A 13238-nucleotide genomic window follows, 5' to 3' on the forward strand; every position below is an offset into this window, starting at 1 on the left:
GATTGTGTTCTGTCTGCGAAAATAACCCACTATACAGTATTTACAGTCTTTTAATTAGAAGGAAAGGCTATAATATCATATGCTAGGGTGCATGAGACCTGTTGCCTTGATATTATTATAGGTTTATTGTCGAGTCTGTGACTTGTCTCATAAAGCTTGACATAGGGATAATGTTATGAGAGCAATGGGGGCGTTAACTAACTTCTTAAAATAAAGCTTAATATTTCAGAATGCAGAAGACCTGGATTCTTTTTTATATAAATGTCTTTTGTTATGAAGTTTCCATCTGTCATATGTCCATTGTCCTTGACCTCATTTTCATGGTTTAGTGACTACTTGAAAATAGAGTTAAGACTAGGTATTTTTCATTTCTCTCTTATGAGTAATAGAATAACCATATTTGTTATGTACGTACCTTGCAAGTCCCAATGCCTATCTAACAGTTTTCACTTTACTACAACCTCATTTCATGGATCAGTGAACAAGGTAAAGTTTTTGTGGTCAAGTTCATATCTCAAATATCATAAACAATAGGTCTACTAGATACATGGGTGTCATTCGGTTTATCGAGAGAAATGATAGTGAAAGAATATCCAACGGCGGTCAAGTATTGAGAGACGATCGTGAAAGTTCTGGTAACGGATCGTGAAAGACATTTAATCGAGAAGACATATGAAAGGTCAGTAAATATTATAATTAAATTAATTACACAGACACATTTACGACAAAATAAAACTGTCTGTCAAAATGGTTCAACATTATGATCAGTATGTGAGAATATCCAGTTTCAAAAGTACATAGTTATTACAAAACGACAAAAGGCAGATTGCTTCTCGACATTTCAATGACATAAAAAATGTAAACAAACACGATTTTTTCACAAATTCGACTAGAGAAACTACTTTTATCAGAATAAGGGTATTGTATTTGAATTAATTAAACGGTTCTCATAGTTATTTTGTATAAATATAATCTGAAACTTGGTAAATAAAGAACTATTTACACAAAATTGATTTTTTGGATCGTGAAAGATCACGTACCGCATTTTTGAAGATCGTGAAAAGGATCGTGAAAGATCTGATGCTACGAAGACGTTCAAATTATTCTTCAATTATATGACAATTGATATTTGTTATTGGTATAGAGAAAGGCTAGATAGGTCAACATCCTCAATAGGTTTAAGCATCTCATATATTAATATTTTCAGAAAATGAAAAGAAAAAAAAATAACAACTACGGCAATAAGAAAAGAATGGGTGACAAAACGCCGAAAAAAGCAATCCAGTGAAGTTGAGCCAATGGAAGAGGTTGAAGATGCAGATAACGTTACAGAAGCAACACACGAATATACAAATACATTAAAATTATTATTTGGGCATTTGTGAACATGGTGTTTGTAAAATAGATGGATGATTGCAGGATGAAGCTTTTTATTGTCATGTGAAGTACTCACTTATCACGAGTTATAGGATACCCACATTTTGTATATTGCATCCTATAAACTACATGTCCGTCAGACAGGATTCACCTGACCCTGAATTTGCCTCATTTCATGGATGAAGATTCATTTTAGTGGTCAAGTCCGTATCGAGGATTCGTTAAGCTTTAGGATAACTGTCTGTTGTTATGATTGTAAGGTGTACATTTTCGACTTGTGCAAGGTTTCAACTAACATTGAACTCATTATCATGCATCATTCGGCAATGTTTGTTTTATGTTGTTTGGCTTTTTGAATATATACCTGTATGCTAAAGCGACAAGGTGTTTCGTGTATGGTGTACATGTCTGTCTGCATGTTTCATTGACCATGATGACTTCAATTGTGTTTGATTTATTGAATGATTGTAAGATGTCTATGTCTGGCTGTCGGTCAGGGTTCATATACTTTTGACCTTATGTTCCAAATTAATTGGCCAAGCATAACTTTTACATGTGTCAGTTTCTAAGGTACTGTAAGGATCGGAACACATTTATTTGGTGTACGGGATATTTGTAGAGATCTGTATGGCATGGTTCATCTGATCTTGACCTTTTTTATGAAACATTGACAATCTTAAGCGCATTTGACACTTCTAGTAAAACCCTTGATATTATAGACGTTCAACAAATATACTATCATAAGTAAAGCAAACAAGACATTACAAAATGTTGGTTATCATTCAATTCCAAATTACACATGAAATGTGCTGTTTTTGCTATGATTTTTTGTTTGATGGATAACACTTTGGGTTAAACGTTGCATATCCATATTATTGGCTGACTAGAGTCGGTCTGCCTGAAGTGCACTAGACTGATTCACAGAGCTGAATCTTGCTCACTTATTTAAACACGTTACTAGAACACACCCGCGAAATCGCGGGCATATACAACTTGTGAACTGTTGTAGGATGATTCTTTGTAAAAGATATTATGTATGGATAATTTCACAAAATGTATCAAAAGCCCTCTCCCTAAAGTCCGATATTTGTTTCCTTTCTGTTAAATTCAATTATTCTTCTCCTTTGCTACAATGTTTCTTTTGGTAAAAGTCAAATCAAATTAAAAATTTGCACCGTTTCAAACATGAAATAAATGTAACTTCTTATATATGGACCATTATTAGTCTTATAAAATATGCTTCTAGAACAATCCATCGGTGCTTTTTCTTTGAAGAGCCTTATTAACATTCCAATGGTAGGATATGAATCTTGTATAAATGACCAAGACCGACTAAGGCTAATTTGAGGGGTGGTCGGAGGGGTCCTGATCCCGAAATCCCGGGCTTAAAACAATGAAATCCCGAGATGCAGAATTGAAAGAAATTCATATCACGAAATCCCGAAATCGAAAAATATATTCCAGGATCCCGTAAGGATCAATCCCCAAATCCCGAGCTTAAAAACACCAAATCCCGACGCCTCGAAAAAGGTCCTGCCTCCCTCTAATCTCTACATTACTTTCATTTTTGCCAAATCACTTTTTTTCCTTTCAACAATAAATTTGTATGTCCCTTTTATGGGTATTATGTTTCTAGTCTGTGCATCCGTGCGTTCGTTCGTTTGGTCGGTTGTCCATCCGTTTCTCCCGCTTCAGGTTAAAGTTTGTGATCGAGGTCGACTTTCTATACTAACATAGAAAGTCCCTGACAGAATACAGAGAGTCTCTATATATTAAAGTATTACAATCGTAGTTTACATGTAGATAAACGCGAACAATAATTGTCCTCTCTTAAGGAGGTATAATAGTTGTGGTTTTTGCGATCTAAACACCATGATATGAAACACGAAAAATAATTGTCCTCTCTAAAGAGGTATAATAGGTGTGATTCTTGCGATCTAAACACCATGATATAGAGAACGCTCTGAATCGCTTATTTATTTTTCATTTTTGTTATCTATCATACGATTGGTTGTACTTGTGTCACATGTTTTACTTATTTTGATAGATATGCAACTGGTAAGACCCCTTAAACAGTAAACATTTCAAAGAAAACAGTACACAGAATACAGACAGTCTCTATATTTAAAGTAATATAATCGTAATTTACATGTAGATAAACGCGAAAAAATAATTGTCCTCTATAAGGAGGTATAATAGTTGGGGTTCTTGCGATCTAAACACCATGTTATGGAGAACGCTCTAATTGGCTTATTTATTTTTCATTTTTGTAATCTATCGTACGATTGGGTGTATTTGTGCATGTTTCAAACCGGAAGTCTTATCCATGACTAAAATTTAGTCTGATGACGGAATCATATCCGGACTCCTTTTTTGTCGTTTTTCTCCCAAAATAACTCAATCTGAATAATCCTAAGAATGGATGACAAATGCGACTATACATGTTACCTATAGAACACGGAGGCATGATGATTGATTTATTGTGGAAGGAAGAGAAGCGACACACAAAATGAGGTCTTCTCGTTTAAAAGTATAGATTAGTTGTTGTTTTTTTTTTAACTTTCAAGGTGAAGTGTTTAATAGAAAAAAGATAATAGAATGAAATTCAAAACAGTGTGGCTGTGGCCATTGATTGACACATTAAATTCATCCATTGACTTGGACAATTTACGTGAAGGTTTGTCTGTAACGACCACTGTTCACGACGTACCTACGATAGACATTTAAACTGTGGGGTCACCAAAGGTTTCTTAACGCCTTTAATTATAAAATAATTCGAAAAATTAATCAGGAATAAACTTTATGTTTTGATTTATATAATTGATATAAATCAAAACATCGTGTTATTTCTGATTAATTTTTCGAATTACTTTATTAAGGTGTTGAGAACCTTTGGTGACCCCATAGTTTAAGTGTCTTTAAAAAGTACATAGTGAGCAGTGGTCGTTACATATAAACGTTCACCTAAATTGTCCCAATCAATGGATGAATTTAATGTGTCAATCAATGGCCACAGCCACACTGTTTTGAATTTCATTCTAGCTGTAATGTTCATCCTTATCAAAATAGTTACAGGCTTCAACCACTTGCAGATTTATCAAATGGTAAAAGAAATACTGATTTCTGAATACTAGTATTAAGTCTGGTCACGCATTTTCTTTCACGATCGAAATAATACGTTGCCTGATCTTTCACGATCAAGTTTGATGGAAATTCAACAAATTCAAGGTTTTCATAAACAAATTAACGCTTTTAATGGAAGAACATACTATAATTTTACTGTACTATCAGATACACCAAAGATTAAATTTCAAATATATCATGATATTCTGAAATATGACCATTATAGGTACAAAAAGGGTGTTATTTGTAATTAATTTCATAGACACGCATTGCGCCTTTTGTGTTTTTTTCAAAAAGTGCTTCATATTTTCTTTATCTTCTTTCACAGTTATGTTGAGAAAGTTAAACCATTTTGACAGACATATTTTTTTGTTAGGATTTGTTCCGCGTTTTGAAAATTAAGCGATTTTTTCAAAGAATTTGAATTAGAATATACATTAAATGTCTTTCACGATCCGTTACCAGAACTTTCACGATCGTCTCTCAATACTTGACCGCCGTTGGATATTCTTTCACGACCATTTCTCTCGATAAACCGAATGACACCCGTGATATATGGGGTTTGGGAATGATTGTAAGCTGTACATGCCCAATTGGCAGGTGTGACTGTCATCTGACCGTGACCTCATTTTCATGGTACAGTGGTTAAAAGTTAAGTTTTTGTGTTTTGGTCTATTTTTCTGATACTGTATGTAAATAGGTCAACTATTTTTGGTGTATGAAAATATTTAACAATGTACATTTCAGTCTGGCATGTTTTATTTGACCTTGACATTTCAATTTTTTAACTTTTTCTAGAAGATGAGCATTTACTGCTCAAATTTTCAACACTGTAGTGTTGCACATGGGAAGTAAAGACCTGGTAATCTCAGGAAAGTAGAAAAGATTTACCACATACTAAAGTCCTTTTGTAAATTCTGTTGATAAATTTCGAAATATTTAAGAAACGAAGATTCCAACTTATTTAGGCAAAGTGCTTTAGGAGAGCCAGATTTATAGTCTTAAATTACCACATATATCAGTCGGTGTCAATCAGATGTGATCCTATAGCAATACCAAACGAGAACTGACAAGATATTCTATGCGAGCTTAAAAGGAATATGAAATAAGGCATCACTGTTTAACTCCAGAGTAATCAAGTAAACAAGCAAGGCAGACACCACAATAAAATATTTTTTGAGTGAAGTCTTTGAACAAATGAAAACTTTCAAAACAGAAAAGTAAAAAAATAATCAGCAGTTCTTTGATAAAAACTGAAATTTATTCAATTGTTTTGAAAGAATATATTAAATTTGGTTTCAACCTCAAACTTTACCGTTTTGTATTGAGATTTTATGCCCCATACAAACTTCATGTTATAATTTCTGTGTCATTCGGTCTGTATTAAAGAATTGTCTCATTAGCAATCATACCACATCTTCTTAATTTTATATACATGTATATAGGCCACGAAATAAGTTAGCAGGATGAACAAATTGTTCACCAATACAATGAAAATACTACTAGAAACCTCAAGATTAATACTGTTGGAGGAAGAATATGAAAGTATGAATAACACCATTTTAAAATCATAACTATTTTAATCTTTTCTTGAATTTGGCAATTTTCATTGGTCTCAAATATGGATTGTCTATAGAATCTGTATCAACTCCTTGTGGGTTATCTCCCACTAATTCAGACTGTTCTGGTGCTCTCTTGCGTTTTTTAACTGCTGTGGTCTCTGGTTGATCTTGAGAATCTAGATCTTGATCTTTTGGAAGCAATGCATTCAAATATGGCAAAGGCATAGGTTTAACTGCAATTACTGAAATAGAAACAATTTGGAAAACTACAGATTTGATACTGTTCACAAAGTTAGCTGGAGTTGACATTTTTAGTTTGCTGATTTTATGAAAATCTTTAAACTACTATAAACCAACCAATTTTTGCAAGCAATTTATTTTTGGAGCGTAGAACACAAACACACATCACCACCAATTTTGTAAAACTTGGATCTTCCCCTTCTACATGTACTTGTAATAAAGTCATCAATAAATAATGCCCCTAGTTTTGTAAAAAGTGCTAAACACAAAAATGAAGAATCCATTAAAAAATAAGATGCATTGCAGTGACTTAAATACAGAATATTTGCACAGTAGTAAAAAAAAAAGCTGAATACCATTTTATAAAATTAAGCAAATGCATTATACAAAAGCAAAGATTTAAAATTGAAACAAAAGCAAAGATTAGAAATTGAAACAAGGTAACACATATCTTGTTAAATTAATATATGCAGATTCACACAAAAAGCAACAAACTAGCATGTACTGAAACAACAAAAAATCCAATTTATGTTCATGTCTACAAAGTGTACAGTATTGTGCATATTTGAGGAGGTGTGGTGTCAAATATTTGAACACCTGTAAAATAGCCTTACATAATTTTCTTGACATTTTTAGTTTAAAGTTATAAATCAATACAGCATCAAATCAAAACTTACAAGGATATGTAGTTGTATCATCTCTAAACAAGGACTGAGTTTCTCCTGTTTTAGCTATAAATCTTGTTAATGCTCTCTCTACATCACGTTTTTGAGAGGCTGCTTTCTCTCTGATCATTTGATATTCACTCATTGGAGCTTTTTTTGTCTACAAAAGAATGGGATGAAATTACATGAAAACAAAATGCATAAGATTAACTGGTGATCTTTATTTTATTTATTTAAAACTTTTTTAAATTGCATTGGATTGCAGCTTCATGTATCTGAATCCCACATCTCTTCTTATTCATATTTTAACAAATATCATTGTACAGTTTGGAGCTAAGTTTTTAATATTTGTTGAAATAAAATTGCATCAAAATACACTACCTACAGAAACATTAAGAATAATTCTATATCATTTTCCAATTGTATAACTTACAGAAGTTTTGATGTATGTATGAGGATCAGGAAATGGAGGTAGATGATCTGGTATGTGTGAAGGATGCTCTCTACGATCTCCTGTCTGTAACATCTTAATATTGGGTGGTGGAGCACTGTGTGCCGCTGGAAAAAAACCCAGACAAAATATGTTATTCAATAAGTGTATCTAGTTCAAATTCACTGCTGGATACTGTAGTACTTCAATTAACATACTCTTAGGAAGAATGTTTGGTTATGGTAATTTTGCCAAAAGGGTTTATTAAAAATATTCTTGTCATATACGTGTACATATTTTAAAGTTTTAAGATCAATGCTAAAGAAAAATCCATGTCAATTTTACAACAATATTAAAGTAAAAATAATGCCAATATCAACTCTGCAATTGACAACAATCAAGATTTTTAAGATACTGAAATTGACTATCCATAAAAAGTTTTTTCAATTTGAATACATTTTTCAAAAATTTTCAGGTCGAATTATGCAAATAACAAACTTCTTCCATTTTAGATTGTACAATTAAATTATTGCTATATTTGAAAATATTATACCAAAAAGAGAGAATACTGGGTAAGAAACTAGTACCAATTTTATTGAAATCAAAAATTTTATTTGAAATTTAAAGGAACATTTAGAAAACTATTTGTAGCCTTGAGATTTTTTCACTAAGATATCATTTTGGTGTAATTTATTACTCTTGTTTTATCAAACACTTGGACTATTTTGTGCAATATACATGATATATGCAATTGTGTAAAACATGTCTGTCTTGAAAAACTTACGTGGGAGAAATACTGTTTTATTTGTTCTTTTTGCATGCCCTGGTAATGCATGAATATTTTGACCTAAAAATGCAAACATAAATTTATACATGGATAAAAAATTTATATTTATCTCTTTTGTATGGGTATTTTTTCAACAAAATACTGGTACCATAGAGTAAAGAGCTCTTCCTGAACAGATTTTAATTGGACATTCTTCTATGTATCTTTAGTTAGGTTACTGATTGTGATAAAGAAAAGAGTTTTAAACTTCTTCATATGTCAATGTTGCAGTCTGCATCCTATTTATCATCCATCCTTGGAGCTGTTATATTTTTTTTCTAACCGTACTCGTATATATCTATCTTGATAAAATCTTCCAACATTAAACAGTTCATTCTGGAATATTTCTTTGATGTAGTTACATACAAGACCTAGTCATTTAATTAATTTGATGTTAAAGGCATATTTTAGCAGTCTCTTTCCTCCACTGATTTAATAATATATTGTAATACATGTATCTAGACTGGTGTTTTTACAATGTATATACATGTAGTTTGAGTTATAGTTATGTAATATCACTTGTGTAAAGTAAGCTCAGATTTATATTACCCTAGATGTATGTGACAAGATCTCATGGTCATTATGTGTTAGAATATATATTATTATAAAGTGTATGGTAGTTCTTGAGAAAATTGTGACCTTATTTTATGGGACACACAGACATACATGCATACAGACAGAGAGTAATGATGAGTAATGAAGGTGAAGTTAAGTTGAATCTGCATATTAGAATCTTAAAATGTACTAGGTTTCATATAGATATGACAAACCATGAAGGAGGACAGGATAATTTCTAAAAAGGGTAAACATTTCTGACATAGTCATGGATATTCCAAACATAATGAAAAATCCTTCAAATGGTGATGCTTGCATATCCTGATCAATTAATCTACAAAGTTTGAAATAAATCAAATAAAGAATAGTGAAGTTGGTATGGACAAACAGACAGCATGGTTCCTATATACATGTACCCCCAAACTTTGCAGGGGTATAACATTTTTTTTTGTATTATATAGATTAGACCATTGGTTTTCACGTTTGAATGGTTTTACATTTGTAGCTTGCAGTTCCTTGTGAGACAAAGCTCTGCAGGGGTGTGGAAATGCTATGCCCGACTCGCCCGACTCGTACATTTGAACAACCGGACAAGTAATTATTTTTGTCTTGGTTGCCCGTGGACAAGTAAAAAAATATACAAGACAAAGTTCAAATCCAACAAAACTATAAAATTAATTTCAAAACGTATAAAGTGTATGATGAAGAAACCAATGTTCAGCAAGTTAAAACATCAATGTTCATGACGATAACATGATACCAGAAATATATCGATTATCAGAATTAATAAAAATAAGTATGCGAACCCGAGTCGCGTAACATTGCATTGGCTTTGTCCATTGACCCGGGATCGTCGACTATGACATTAGACATTAGACATTAGACATTAGACATTATTTATTAAACCAATCATGGGCCCTTGTTGGGCAAGATGTTTTATCCATCATTTACCGGAAGTGTCATTTCTTTAAATTTCGTATCGAGATTCAGATTGATAAATATTTAATAAAAAGGTGGGCAAGCAAGACAAAAAGAGTTATGAGTCGAGTAGAAAACCTTAAATGCAAATGGAGGACACAGAGTATTTTAAAAAAAAAAACGGAAGCGAGAAATTCAGACATCGTGGATATCAGATTGCCCCTGGCTATCTATGGAAATTCGGAAAATAAATTAAGTTTTTGTCTTATTTATAGATGAAGTCTTATTTATAGATGAAGTCTTATTTATAGATGAAAGGTCAACATTATTTGTTGTCAAAGTGGAAAATGAAAGGGACGCTTTAATTGCCCATCAAGACAATAATAAATAATCAAGAAAAAAACAAGTGTGTCAGTTAAGAGAAACACCACAAAATCAATAGTTTATCTATTATTTATTTTAAATTTCTTCAATCACTGTCCTCAAATTTAGTATATGTACCTACTGGCTACAATTTTTATTCAAAAACTGCTGCAAAATTGTCCTTTACATGTCATTTCATTGGTTGGTTTGCTGTTAGTGTTCTGTCACATTGATGTCAACCCATTTCCTAGTACTTTCCTAATTTTTTACACATATATAAACAAAATAGATTTCATTTGTTTGTGATGCACAACAGTGCTAAGTAAGAATCATATATTAGCTAACAAGAAATACTTCAATATTTATTGGGATCATCAGGGCAAGTAAATTTTTTTCCGGACAAGTAAAATTTTAGGTTCCACTTGCCCGGGGACAAGTGCTCACAACAAATATTTCCACACCCCTGCTCTGTGTTGAAGGCCGTACTTTGACCTATAATGGTTTACACTTATAAATTGTTAATTGGATTGAGAGTTGTCTCATTGGCACTCATACCACATCTACCTACATCTATATATGTATAACCATGTATCATACATAATATATAAAACAAACCCATTTCAATCAAAGCCATTATAACATCTGTCATGATTCCTTCTGTTCTGCCAGCTAATTCTGCAAAGGCCTGTGTACTCCTGCCAAGCTCCATTAAAACTATAAGTAAAAATAAAGGAGTTCCTATAAATATCATGGTATTCTCTAATAGTATTTAAGTCATTGTAAGTAATGTTAGTTATGTTAGGTTTAATAAAAATATTATCCAAATACAAATAATGTAGGTAATACACCAATGGCCCAGGTAAGGTTCTTGACTGATCGGTTTGACATCCACACTAAAAAAGCACAGTAAAAGATCTTGGATCTATACAACAAAGACTTTTAGTATATAGTTAAACAGGGTAAAAAAAAAATCATATTTAAAGATACCCCGGTTGAACTTTTGACATCCAACAACAATCATTTTTCCATTGTGGAGTCAAACATTTTCTATTGTGACGTCAAAAATTTTACGGGAACCTTTGTGATGTCCATGTCTGACAAATTGTAATAACTTGACATAAGGTGTATTTACCAATATCATGCTCCCTGCTGCTATTGTTCCTTCAAAGGACTAAGGCGTTTGGAGTTGTTTCAGTCAGTTTCTATAAAGCATTGAAATGGCATACAGTTTTTACAACTTACAACTTTCCAGCATCTCAGTCAATGTTTCAATGACTGACTCTTCAGCTGTCTGGAACCCTACTTCTAAACACAGTGCACTAACTGCCACTTTTAATGCTTTTCGCGATGAAACAGCATGTTGGTCATTTTCTGATGCCATTTTTGCTGTGGTTAGTATGTAAATTACTACATTATTTGATCGTTTTCAACAATAAATGGGCTTTTGTTGTCACTTTGACTTCCATGTTTGTTTCCTGATGTAAAGTCTAGAGGTATTCCGGTCTCATTCCGAATGAAAACAGTTAATAACCGAAATTAGTTTGTTTAATGAATCGACTAGTCACGTACTAAATAAGAAAGTACGTCACTAAATGTTATCAGAGACATATAATACAATTATATGTCTCTGATGTTATCTTACCCAGCTATAAAAAAAAAAAAAAAAAAAAAACAGATACTGAAGGAACATACTCGTGATAAACTTTTTAAAAAATTGTCACAAAAACAGACGAAAAAGTTAAAATCCTAATTAAAAAAAAAAGTTATATTAATTATTATCAAACTCTAATGATAAAATAAACAACACTGACCAGAGGAATGAAAGTAATTAAATATATCTATAGAAAATTCGTAAATCTCATCAAGGATGATCTCATATAATAATCAAGTGTAATAATAGTCACAACCTTACTCACCCAAAAAAAAAAGAAACAAGTAAAAATGTGAACTACATTTAGAATAAGTGATCATTGGTTTTTAATCAGAAACTGGACGATATACAAAACATTGAAAAATACCAAGACATGAAATGTAAAATATGTAACATCTTAGTTGATGAATTCCACCTTTTCTTTAACTGTAAAATTTATTTAAATAATAGAAAATACACCTTTAGAGATGTATTGAAAAATATGTAAATTGCTATACACTGCGGAGGAAATGAGACCAATAATTTCTGGGCTTTTTATAGCTGACTAGGCGGTATGGGCTTTGCTCATTGTTGGAGGCCGTACGTTGACCTAAAGTTGCTAATTTCTGTGTCATTTTGGTCTCTTGTAGAGAGTTGTCTCATTTGCAATCATACCGCATCTTTTTTTTTTTTTATATTTAACATGTATATTATTATTGCTGAGTTTTTCTTATGTTTGTTTTGTATCTGTATTGCTATTACCAAAATTGTTTTTGTTTGTTTGGGAATAAAGAATTTAAAGTCGGCATATATGTACACCATAACAGAGAAAAATTTTCATACTATCATATAAAAATCACACTGCTCAGCCTCCATTCAGGTACTAATAAATAAGATTTTTTTAAAAGTATGTGAATGTAATAAAATTAAAAAAAAGAAAGATTTCTGGACCTCCAAGGTCACTTCATGATGGTACTCGTCACGGCTGCAAACACCTTCATATGCATTACATGGGTGAGAACCAGGCAGCAATGACTGCAATATCTTAAACACTAACAAACTAAAAAGCATAAACATATAAATTGGCTTTTTATAGCAGCTCAATATCCGTATAAAATAATGTATAAAAAACAGAGCAGAAAGCCGGAAATAAAAAGGAAGAAAATTTAGCTATACGAGGTAGAGCTGGATACTAGAGTAATGGACTTCTAATAATTATAAGAAGATGTGGTATGAGTGCCAATGAGACAACTCTCCATTCAAGTCATAATTTGTTAAAATTAAACACTTAAAGGTCAAAGAATGGCCTTCAACACAGAGACTTTGCTCATACCGAACAGCAAGCTATAAAGGACACCAAAATGACTATTGCAAAACAATTCAAACACCGAGAAAACCAAAAGTCTAATCTGTATAAATAACGAGAAACGAGAAACACTTATGAACTATATCAACAAACGACCACCACTACAGGTTCCTGACTTATGAAAGGTGCAAACAAATACAACGGGTTTAAACGTTTTAACTGGTGCCAACCTTCACCCTAATT

At 32.2% G+C, this 13238-nt stretch overlaps 1 protein-coding gene across 1 annotated transcript; it reads right to left on the reverse strand.

Annotated features, from left to right (window-relative positions):
* Positions 1-6060: 6060 nt before the first annotated feature.
* LOC143082542 (transcription initiation factor TFIID subunit 8-like) lies at positions 6061-11549 on the reverse strand. The gene is made up of 6 exons (XM_076258260.1): positions 11302-11549; positions 10675-10773; positions 8182-8244; positions 7401-7525; positions 6980-7127; positions 6061-6304 (listed from the first exon to the last, which is right to left on the reverse strand). The coding sequence occupies exons 1-6, from the start codon at positions 11438-11440 to the stop codon at positions 6075-6077; spliced, it is 804 nt and encodes a 267-aa protein (XP_076114375.1). The 5' UTR covers positions 11441-11549; the 3' UTR covers positions 6061-6074.
* Between the last annotated feature and the right edge of the window lie 1689 nt (positions 11550-13238).

Source organism: Mytilus galloprovincialis, chromosome 7 (assembly GCF_965363235.1).
Source record: "Mytilus galloprovincialis chromosome 7, xbMytGall1.hap1.1, whole genome shotgun sequence".
Lineage (NCBI taxonomy): Eukaryota > Metazoa > Mollusca > Bivalvia > Mytilida > Mytilidae > Mytilus > Mytilus galloprovincialis.

Coding starts and splice junctions, on each gene's coding strand:
- LOC143082542 (XM_076258260.1), bottom strand. CDS start 11,440: ATGGCATCAGAAAATGACCAACATGCTGTTTCATCGCGAAAAGCATTA. Junction 8,245..10,674: donor AATGGCTTTGATTGAAATGG/GTTTGTTTTATA, acceptor TTGCATTTTTAG/GTCAAAATATTCATGCATTA. Junction 7,128..7,400: donor ATACATACATCAAAACTTCT/GTAAGTTATACA, acceptor ATTCTTTTGTAG/ACAAAAAAAGCTCCAATGAG.